This window comes from Elgaria multicarinata, chromosome 12 (genome assembly GCF_023053635.1).
Source record: "Elgaria multicarinata webbii isolate HBS135686 ecotype San Diego chromosome 12, rElgMul1.1.pri, whole genome shotgun sequence".
NCBI classification, from domain to species: domain Eukaryota; kingdom Metazoa; phylum Chordata; class Lepidosauria; order Squamata; family Anguidae; genus Elgaria; species Elgaria multicarinata.
The window spans coordinates 12,350,896-12,362,461 of record NC_086182.1 but is presented as its reverse complement, the minus strand read 5'-3'; the positions used below and the strand labels follow the sequence as shown (position 1 = coordinate 12,362,461).

The 11,566-nt window shown below is 46.0% G+C and overlaps 1 protein-coding gene across 1 annotated transcript in view; it reads right to left on the bottom strand.

The window, feature by feature from the left end:
- Nucleotides 1–607: 607 nt before the first annotated feature.
- Nucleotides 608–11,566, bottom strand: part of LOC134407391 (zinc metalloproteinase-disintegrin-like NaMP) — a 63,476-nt gene continuing 52,517 nt past the window's right edge. The window contains exons 20-25 of the mRNA XM_063139138.1: nt 11,384–11,483; nt 7,900–7,968; nt 6,706–6,753; nt 4,852–4,929; nt 2,807–2,872; nt 608–2,086 (exon numbers count right to left, since the gene is read on the bottom strand). Coding sequence (XP_062995208.1) covers nt 2,054–2,086; nt 2,807–2,872; nt 4,852–4,929; nt 6,706–6,753; nt 7,900–7,968; nt 11,384–11,483 — 394 coding nt within the window. The 3' untranslated portion in view covers nt 608–2,053. The remainder of the gene's footprint in view (nt 2,087–2,806; nt 2,873–4,851; nt 4,930–6,705; nt 6,754–7,899; nt 7,969–11,383; nt 11,484–11,566) is intronic.

The window sequence follows — 11,566 nt, the reverse complement described above, 5'->3', positions numbered from 1 at the left end:
ACAATTGGAAGAGAAAGCAGGAACCTGGAAATTGCCCATCAAGAACTGGACAGCGGACTCAGCAGTTCACCTGGCTACACACTTTCCCTTATGGTGAGAGGTGTTGTAGCTCTACTTAAATTGTACTCATAACTTCTCAGTCTGCATCTTGACATATACATCAGAATATTCAAATTTTATGCAAACTATTAACCTTATTGGTCCTCTTTTTTAGTGATACGTGTCCTCTTTTTTTGGCAATGTTTTAAGGGAGGGGTGTAATGGTCCTTTCCATCACTACAGAACTCTTCCTTCTTCATTTTCCTGCATGGGAAGACCATACCTGAGCTAATATAGCAGGGGCAGTATTTCAGGGATGGGCTGCACAGAATGGACATGGGGAAGTAGAGCTAGGCAAACGAGCAATGGGTGAGATTGCTAGGATTCTTCAACACCATCTCCCAACTCGTTTTGTGCCAGATTCCCATTCCTGTCTATGATCACTGCTCAATTTTCCTGAATGGCAAATCTACACACATGGAGTAGTGACCGAATGGTGATATTTGTGGAAATCTCCCCACATTTGCACAAATCTATCCAAATGTGCATGGATTCCCACCATAGTCTACTAAGGGAATCTGTGAAAATTAGGAAATTTGTGTAAATTGAACTGGGAGTTGGGAATAAGCTAAACACAGACAAAAATACAGGGGGGGGGCATTTCAAGAATTCTAAGCTGCATCAGTTCTGCTTTCGAAATATTTAGCAGGACATTCGGAACACCTAACCCATGGTACAAACTCATATGAAGATGATTTCAGAAGTATCCGTAGAGAAATAGAGAGAGAGAGATAGTGAGAACGAGAGATCATTTTTCTGACCTAGCAACTCTACATTCTGCTGGCTGTACCTGCTTTGTTTTCAAATCATATTAAATACATTGGATCCTTTTGCTTCTGCCCTATATTTATACATGAATCATTTCACTACTGACCTTTTAATAAAATAAAATGCCAAAAGAAAGAAAAGAAAAGAAAACAGGCCCTGCCCTTTCAAGTTCTGCCCTAAACCATCCCAATGTATTTCAGTTGCATGGACTAATAAGATGCTTACTGAAGGTTTCACCAGGTGAAAGGTGTGAGCATTTGTGTAGTAGTGTTCTTGTTTTCAAGTTTATGCTCTAACATAAATAGGCTGCTAAAAATTAGCATCATAGTCACCCTAGTCTATTAAAGTGCTAAGAAGGATGCCTTCTACCATTTAGGGTTGCCAACTGACGTGGCCTGCCCGTGCACCTTTGACAGGCACTTGATCTGCAAGAATCAATAGCTCAAGCTATTGAAAGGGAGAAACATGAACCCTGGCACATGTCTGCAAATCAAGTTGCTGTGAAAGGCCCAGGCATGGAGGTTGGTGAAAGAAATTGGCATCCTTGGTACCATTGCACAATGTGGCAGTTCCTTAGCAGTAAAGGACGAGGCAGAAGTTTGCCATCTGAGCTTTCCTCTTGTGCCGCTGGATTGAGCAGTGGCTTGGAGATGGTTGGCTTGAAGAGAAAGATCTGCATCGCTTGAGCCATTAGTCAAGTCTCCGTCACCCTCTCGCTCCGTGGTCAGGAAAGGTTCTCTTCCCAGTCACATAAAGGGTTGAGCCACCTTCTAAAGTCCCAGGTCTTCTGCATGGATGGCAGTGATGAGTGATACAAACTCGCGCAGGGATCACTGGCACTGAAACATTGTTGCTCCTAGATGCTTAAAACAGCTTGGCTCAGTTTACAGTTATTCACAAAAGCGTTCCAGTTACACCGGGATCCCCCAAATCACGATTCTTTTTATCGGCTTGGATAAAATGGAAGCTGGCCGGAAAACTGATGCTCAGTTTCCTTTCCAAGAGTGAGGACTGCAAGCAATGGCATCCCCAAATGCAGACCTGGCAATTCCATTCACATACAAATCTCAGACCCACAGAAAAGAAATCAGCTAGTCAGTTTCCTTTGCAGACGGAGGAGCCAAGTAAATGAGCAAAGCTTCCATGAGATTGGAGAACAGCATCAGGTCTGGCTCTTTGTAGAGTTTCATACCTTGTAGCTACTTGGGGGTTTCAGTGCCTAAGATAAAAGCAAAGAGATTCTGGGATCAAATAACTGAAAGCCAGTGGTGTGGAAGTAAATATTTGAAGTGCAGATCATCATCATGACAATCCCCAGAGTCACGCCCCTGAGGAGAGTCCAAAAGAGATCCATGTCTAGCGATGGACAGACTTACCTGCATCCAGCTCTGTCAGATGCCCACCAAACTGCTGCTACCTTCCCCCACTCATGGCACTGTGCGAGATTCTTTCTGGACCGAGAAAGCTACAATTCTGCTCACCCTTCATCTGGAGCCTCCATTGTTGTGCACAATGGAGGCTTCAGAAATCACATTTTTCCATGCCTCCCTTGTTGCCTACATTGGAGGCTGTGGATGAGAGTGGACAACCGCCAGGACCCTCGAAGAGCTGGCCCGCAAATGCACCGCAACCCAGCGAGTTGGTTCTAGGGGTGCGTGTGAACGCAGGGGAGTCCTCCAGACTCAGTCAGCCACCCACAACATCCATGTCAACAAAGCAGCAATTTCCTCATTGCATGAACAGCAGCTGTAATGGCCCCATCTACGCAATTGGGAAAAATGTGAAGAGCTTTCCATTGTGGAAGCTCTGGATGAAGGCAGACTAGCTCTCAATATCATCAGATGCTCGCCGAGTCTCAAAAGAAGCTCTCGGGATGTCACAAGCGGTGGCAAGTGTCCGACAAATTGGACTCAGGTGCGGTCACCCATCCCTACATTACCTGGGGTGGAGGTGGAGGTGCTGACTTAGCCTTGAGGTGAGAAGGAACTGGCTTCATTGCTGCTGCCTATAAGAGAAATGCTGGATTATTTTCCTGATCAAACATCACTTACTCTGTCAATCACTCTTCTCTTTCTCATTTAGTGGCCCCAGACCAAAAAAATATATGTCACCATTGAATTGCTCTCAATATATTGATCCCCTGCGCTTAAACCAGAAGCCTTGCCATTGAGCAGCGTAGATGCACTCACTCTAGTGGCAATCCTGGACAGAACATAAACTTCTTATTAAAACATTTTTCAAAGGAGAAAATCATGATGAAATTCTCACCAGTAAGGCAAGGGATTCTTGTACTTACTTTAATAACAAGGTGGCCAAGTAGTGTGTTTAAGTGTCCAAGTTTATAAGTTCATCTTCATGGCAGTCTGCAGCAGGGCTGTGCACCATCTCGGATCCGAAACCCAAATCCAAAGCGCATTGGGGTGGTTCCGAACCAGATCCTAGGCGGTTTAGGCGAAGGCCGAGGTGGTCCGAAGCCAAAGCCAATTGGCTCCGAAGCTTTGGGCCGCCTCCGTCCCACACCCACCCCACCAGTCTCCTTACTTGCTACCTCCGTCACCACCGCCATCTTTCTTCTGGCGGTTTCCGGTGCTGCCGGAAATGAAAGGGAGTAGGCCGTGCAGCATTAAGTTATTGCACGACCTACTCCCTTTCATTTCCGGCAGCACCAGAAGCTGACAGAAGAAAGATGGTGGCAATGGAGGCAGCAGGTAAGCCCCTTCTACCTTTACCTGCATCCGCCGCTGCCGCCACCGCTGACTTGCGTCCACCGGCAGCAGTGGACTCTAGTAAGGGGATAAGGGGGAGGGGGCTTACCTGGGCCCTCCACCGTCTGTGGAGGTGGATGGCAGAGGCACCAGGTAAGTGGGGAGAGTTTTCAGGGTGCCGGCTGCACAGCCGGCACCCAGAAAACTCCGAGTCGCCTCGGAGGGTTTGGATTTCGCCTCAGCTTCAGCACCGAGGCAGATCGGGAACCCCTGAGGCAGCCCCGAGGCGAATCAGGGCTGCTTTGGAGGATTCGGATCGGCTTCCGAGGGTGGATCGTGGGGTCCCTGCACAGCCCTAATCTGCAGGCTGCTGGGCTTCCCATGCTTCAATTAAAGCTCAGGGGAACATATCATGAGATTACTCCTCCCTTGCGGATTTTCCAGATTATGAAGTGTGGGTAGTCAGGGAGGCTACAGAGTAATGGATAGATGGGTAGCTTCAGGTGGGGAAACAGCACTCTCAGCTACCTCATGAAGTTCAAAGTTAAAGCACCTCCAAAAGAAATCCAAAATAAATTCTACCGTGTCCTGTAAATGAGGCAGAAAAAATGTAGCCTTTTTTTGTGGGGGAAGAAAACATTCAGGAAATTAAATGCACTCCATCATTGCCTGCGTGTGTGTTCCCAACTGCCCCCTCCTGTGTCCCCCCAACTGCTCCCAGAATGGGGTGGGAACTATGACAGCCCAGCAGACATAAATGGGCATCAATTAGAGGGAAGCAATTCAAGAAATGGGGGGAAATCAGGAAAGAAAAATATGATTCCTTCCTCTTTCTCAACCTGCCAGTGCAAGCTCTTCTGGGTTTTGGATCTGTTGGAGCCCCTGACATCAGAGATGTGTATGTTGACTGGTGGGATTGCTCTTACCAAAGCCCTGTGCGATTACCTTGCAGCTGGAAGAAAGTTCTTAGCTACTTCAGCCTGGTCCAACAGAATAGTAATCTAGGTTGCTGCCAAGGGCGGTGGAATTTCTGGGATTTGGGGCTCACTGGGGAATCCCTCAAGATGGAACACAATGCCCACCACTAACCCAGACTTGGGGGTACCAGCATCTGGACCCCCTCTCTCAGCCCTTTCCCCATCTCCATACATATTGTTCTGAAAAAAATTGAAATCTGACACTTCTGGGAGAGTGTTCTATTCACACTGTGATGTGATTCACACCAGTACTCAGCTCAAAAGGAGAAAAAAATGCCTTGGAACAATGATTACTGACTTACTGCATTGCCTGTGAGAGGAGATAAGGCTGGCTTGGCCATTGGAACTGGAGGTGGAGGGATATTCGGCTTCACAATGGGCTGGAATGAAAGGAAAGAGGCGCTTATCTAACTGCATTTGCACACAGGGGTCAACAACACATGTTTGGATATTGAGACGGCTCCTGCAAGGATCTTTGCAGATGCTGCCTTTGGCAAGGGAGATCAAACAAGACAAAAAGAACAGCTAGGGGTGGTAGAACTTGTTGGATGCTCACCCCACCGCAGCCGTTATTGTTCTCCCCTGCTCGCGAGATTCTTTTGTGGCTCGGGGGGCATCCGATGGGCGCCCAGGAGCTGTCTGCACTCATCTGAAACCTCCATTGCGAGTGTCAACGGATGCACCGGAAATGACATAATTCCCCAGGTTGCATCAATGAGCCCTGTACGACTGCCATTTATGCAATGGGGCGAATGAACAATTTCCGGACCCTCCATTATTGCATTGCACATGTTCTCAATCGTTGCATTGTGCATTTCCTTTATGGCTACCTTTTATACAATGGGGAAATTGTACACAATGGAGGCTCCGGACAAGGGCAGATGGCTGCCAGGCCCTTTACCTGCAGGCCCACACATGTGCTGCAGGTGCCTGACTGGGTCCATCAGACTCCCAACCCAATCAGGCACCCGCAACATCCCTGGTGATAGCCCCCTTTGGTGGTGCGTTCTGCTTTACTGTCATGCCCAAAGCCTGACTCATCTGTCTTCATTCGGGATGTAAGAGAGTTTCATTTATGTTTTCACGTTACGCAAACGTGTCCTAATCACAACCGCAAATGTGACCACAAAAGGAAAGGCTGTTCTGCGAAAATGTTTGCAAATTCCTGAAATGGTGTTTGCATTATAAAAAAGATGTGTTTTATGCAGGCTTTTTTTGCACATGCACCTATTGACTAAAGTATGTTTGTGCACATTTTGGATATGTGCACATTTATCTATGATTTTTTTTTTTTAAAAAAAAAAGTGTGTGAATCTTGTCGGACCCTTTTTTTTTCATTTTGTGGAATGCATCACAAGCTCAGAAACGTATGGTTTTATGACCACAAAGTGCATTGGGGTCTGAATTTGGGTCCAGGAGAAAATCCCAAAGGAGCGAATTTTTCCGACACCCCTAGTCAGGCAGAAGACTAAGATATTAATACATAGGCAGATTTTCTCTCTGTCCTCAGGAGTGGGGAGGGAGGAGATCGGACATCTCTTATGGGATGCCCTCCCATGGATCTTAGGATTGGAGCCCTGGATTGCTATCCTATTCACGCTTTACTGGAAGTAAGACCTATTGAACCCAATGGAGCTTACTTCTGAGTAGACATATATGGGTTTGCACTGTTAGTGTGGGATATTCTAGGCCTGAGATGGCCACTGTTAACAGACAGCGCATCAAACTTGATAGAACAAAGACTCGCCCAATAAACCTGGTGTTTCTATGGGCCAGATGCTCTTCTCAGTAACCTGGGTGAATTCGCTGTCCCCAGAATGGTAATGGGATGACTTAGCTCCTTGGCCACAATGGTGGCTGGGGGTGTTCCTGGACCTGAAGATCACTACCACATGATGGCCATTCGGTTAGATGGCTTTCAAAAGAGATTACACACATTCAGAAAAGGTACCCATTGACAGACCCACCATGCCATAGTAACTAACTGAACCATCCATGTTCAGAAGCAGTATATCTTGAACATTAAAGACGTAGGGGACAATCAGGATGTGTATGACACATTTTTCACCCTGATTGTAAACTTCCCTAGAAGCAACTGAGTGGTCATTCCCAGAAACAGAAACATCCATCCAGGAGAGTTCAATTATCCGACTTACCATTTTGGTATTTTGATAGGAGGCTGGCATGTGTTCACCTGGGATTTTCTGAGGAAAAACAGGAAATAACATCAGATTAATGTAATCAGAAGGGGAACATTTGCATATAGTCTGATACCACCTGAGTTGCTAGAACCCCGATATCATATAATCAGTGGAGGTTGGTAGAACTATCCAGAACTCTAAGGTAGCTATCCAGTTGCTGATAGGGTTGAGGATAGGGTTGAACACCTTAGATAGCTTCTTGAGAGTTCTGGCTGGTTTGGATTAAAAACCAGAATGGAGTCATAGCCCCACCAAATTCAGAGACACCAGCATCCACTGCATGTAATCATAGATTTTTAGAAATCATCTAACCCAACCCCTTGCTCGTTACAGGAATCTTCAATCCACAGAGAAGTCTGCAGGGAAGGAATCAAGAAACAATTCAAACAAGCAGAAATAGAAATCTCCCTGTTTTAAAATAATTACAATACGATCCTACGTGTATCTCCTCAGAACATACTGAACTCAGTGGGCCATATGCATGAGTAGATATGTCTAGGATTGTGCTGTGAGTTCTTCATTTGTGAAATGGGAGCATTTTAAAAGCTGATTTATTATAAGTAATATATTCTGCTCTCATGACGGTGAGCTATATTTGTATAGATTGCATACCACCTGTTTTATTTGGTTCAGCGGATTTGTACTGTATTACCAGTAGGGCTGTGCACGGACCCCCCAAACCACTCCGTGGCCTGATCCACAACTTTTGGATTGGGCCAATCCGCTTTGGGCCGATCCAACCCTCCCCCGCTCTGCTCCGTGGAGCGAGATCCGGAGGGGCAGATCGACATTTTGCCCCCTTCCCTACTTACTTGCCTCTGTGGAGGGTAGCAGAGGCAGGTAAATAGGGAAAGGGGGCTAAAGGGGGGCTGAATAAGCTCCCCTTCCCCGTTACCTGGCTCCGCTGCCGTCGCTGCATGGACTGTGCCCCCTCCTCCCTTACCTGTGTTCAGAGCTCCGGATGGAAGTGAACCACTTTGCCTCAATCTGTAGCTCCACCGACCTGATCCGGATCCACCTTTGGCGGAGGTGGATCGGGTCGGTCCGCTTCGGATTTGCTATCCGAAATGGAGCGGAGCACAGCCCTAATTACCAGTATAGTTAGTTTCTATGTCTTATGCAAGAAATATCTCATTTAATTCTCCTTACCACAACACAAGCTGGTGGCTGGTTTGCTTGGGGTGGAGGTGGAGGGAGGAGACATCTAGCTGAGTTGACCTGAAAACAGGAAACAAGTACATTTGAAGACGTCTAACCCTTCTTTAAAAAAATTGTGCCATTCTTGCTTTTAAAAACCACAAAGGGCTTTGTGGCATCTTAACATGAAATGCAAGACGTACAAGTCAGTGCTATTTCAACGTATTTCTATATATTTTAAAAATATATACAAGATGGCTGAAGCTAAGCAGGTCAGTCAGTGCTTGGAGGAGAGACTCCCTGGGAATCCCATGTAGCAAACTTGAGTTCCATGAAGGAAGAAAGGTGGGATATAAATGTAATAACACTAAATGGGCCCCAAGACTTTGTTTTAGTTCCATATGTGGTACCAGATTCAATCTGTGGAGAATCGGGTCAGTTTAGAGATTTTTTCGGGAATTTTGCACGTTTTTAGAAGGTTCTGCAATTTGGGTAAATTTCTGATCAATTTGCGCAAATCGTGGCCAGGTTTGCACGAAACCATGGCCAAATTTGTGCCATGGTAAATTGCACACATTGCGCAAACATCTGCGTAATTTACACAAATTTGGCTGTCATTTGCACAATTGCTCAGAAATTTGTGCAAATTGTAGAACCTCACCCACCCCAAAAAAGCCCCAAAATTTTCCTGGAGGGAAGAGTCTGCAGTTCCACTCAGAGATGCAAATCAAATTGTACGCACTACGGAAGTCTGCCAAGACAAATAAGAACTAGGGGTGTGCACGGACCCCCCGCTCTGCTTCTCTTCCAGATCTGAGATTTGTGGATCGGGCCGCTTTGCTCCGCCCCCACTCCGCCTATGTCTGCTCCGCTCCGCTGTGGAGCTCCGGATCTGGATCAGAGCTCCGTTTTTTTCCCCCATAGGCTTGCATTAAGCTAAAAAAGTATACAACTTTTTTTCTGTTAAAGTTAGAAACCTCAAGTTTGGCACCATGACACCTCATGGATGTATACATATGCACGCCAAGACTCAAGGCAATCCCATCATCCCCTGATTTTCGGGGAATTTATGAAAATCGGGCACCCCTTTCGATAGCTCCGTCAATTTGCATGTTAGAAACCTCAAACTCACCACCATGATAGCTTATCCAGGGATACACACGCACACCAAGACTCAAGGTAGTCCCATTATCCCCTGATTTTTGGGGAATTTATGAAAATTGGGCACCCCATTCACACCACTTTTGATAGCTCCGTCAATTTGCACGATAAAAACCTCAAACTCACCACCATGATAGTTTATCCAGGGATACAAATGTATGTCAAGACTCAAGGCAGTCCCATCATCCCCTGAGTTTTGGGGAATTTATGAAAATTGGGCACCCCATTCACACCCCTTTCGATAGCTCCGTCAATTTGCATGTTAGAAACCTCAAACTCACCACCATAATAGCTTATCCAGGGATACACATGCACGCCAAGACTCAAGGCAGTCCTATCATCCCCTGATTTTTTGGGAATTTATAAAATCAGGCACCCCATTTGCAGACGTGGACTGTTCTCTGACATTTGGACAGATAAAAAAAAGGGAAGTGGGCACACTCACAGATGCCATCTAGATCCACAATCACACCAAAGTACAAGGCAATCCCATCATCCCCTGATTTTTGGCGGAGCTTAAACCTGCAGACAGCTCAATGGGGCCATTTCAAAGGAAATCCCAAGATGCCATGAATTGGGGAGTAGAGATCAACCTAAATATGAATCTTCCTCCACACTTGAAAAATGGATTTGGAACTTCCAAAAGTGTAATTGAGCGCAGGAAGGACTTTTCCCCTGAGTCAAAGCCAGACACAAACCATCCCTGCGAGGCGGGCAGGGGAGGAGGGAGGGAAGGCAGGCAGGCAGCAGACATTTCTGGGGGCATAAGGAAGTGAGCCAAGGATAAGCCAGTAATGCATATAAAATGGAATAAATAAATAAATAAATAAACAAAGGAGGGGTGGAATTAAAAGCAGCAGTGTTGCTGAATAAACAACAAGAAGAACTTTTTTAAAAAGGCTATATCTGTCTTTTACCAGTAATAGGGGGGTGGACGTGCCCAAAGAGGGAATCATCTGCCAATTTGACTGGTCCTGTCTAGGTACCAGTCTTTTAAGAAGCAAACGCTCACTTCAACTCATGATAGGCATTGCTCCACTGGGTTACTCTTTGGAGGGCTCTGATGGCCCTCCAAGTACAGGAGAGTGAGGGCACGTCCACATGCTCTAGGGGAGCTCATCCCCTTGCACCACATCTATTCAGTTGTTCCCCAAGGTTAGGGTGGGTAGCAGTGCTGTGTTTTTTCTATCTCTTATTATTGGCTTAGTATATGATTTCAGGTTGTGTTTGTGCATTTGGTGGGGCTACTGTTTTAAAAAACACTGGGAAAAGTCCGTTCAGACTAAGAAAGAGAAGTTCTCAGAATCCCAAGTTACCCGTTTTGCCTACCCCCATCTCCAATTTTGGGATCATGTGATCATGACCGGGAGTTGACTCTGCCCCTCAGCAATCAAAAAGGTGATCTTTTTCCCGCCTTTACCCTACTTTTAAAAAATTCTAGCAAGAGAACTGCACCACGCAGAGAGCTGAGAGTAAGCTCAAAATGACCCCCAGCCATGACTCTCTAAGCACAAGAAGTTTCAGAAAGATAGCTTAAAAAACAACATAGTTATCCCCTTTTCTTTTCCGCAATGCAATCCTATTGGCGAAATGTTTCAAAATGGCGATCGGATCGGTCCGCGGAAAGAGGATCACTCCAAAAATGGGCGCTTCTCTTCGCCTTGCTTCTAGGGGTCTGCGGTCTGCTTCTACTCCGCCTCTGGGCTAGGCGGAGCAGGCCAATTCGCTTCTGATTCTCCGGTTCTAATTGGAGCGGAGCACATGCCTAATGAGAACCAGATTTCCCATTGATATTCCCTATTTGTAGCTATATAACAGGACAAGCCTCTGGAGAGTGGGAAAGGAAAATGATATTTTTCTTTCTGTTGAAACATCCCTGTACTTGGGGGCGGGGGAGTTGTTTCACCTCCTGGCAGACATACCCTCTCCCATCTTAATCCCACCTCCAGGATAGGTACTATAATATATAAGGGGCGGAGTAGGCCAAGTTCATCTACCTTCACTCATCTTCAGTTTCGTCCAGCCTCAGCATTCTGGAATCTCACAGTTACTTGACAGGGGGGTGTTGTTTTGTTTTCTTTAAACATTATTTCCTTTTAATTTAAAAAACTTATATAATCTGTGTACCTAGGGAGGCCCCCAAAGATGTAGACGCCACCATTTTGTTTTTGGGTGGGCCCATTTCATTTCCAGACTCATAGGAACCCACTCACCTGAATTTGCTGTTATAGAGAACATTTATTAGTGCCTCATACCAAGTGAATGGATTGCAGATGTTAAACGGTTCTAGTATGCGGTTGTCTATTGTGTAAACAGTTCATGTTGGCAATCCTACCTCTGGAGGGGCGGGGGCGGGGCCAACGTGCTGTCTTCTCTTCTGTTCTTGACCACCCGAGAAGCCGAGGTTTGTGGCTCCAGTTACAGTCTTGTGGTCGCTGTCATAAAAACCATTAAATATTAGCATTTGTACAATTCTGTACAAAGAACATCAAATGTCTCCTACCTTTTTTTCTGTTTA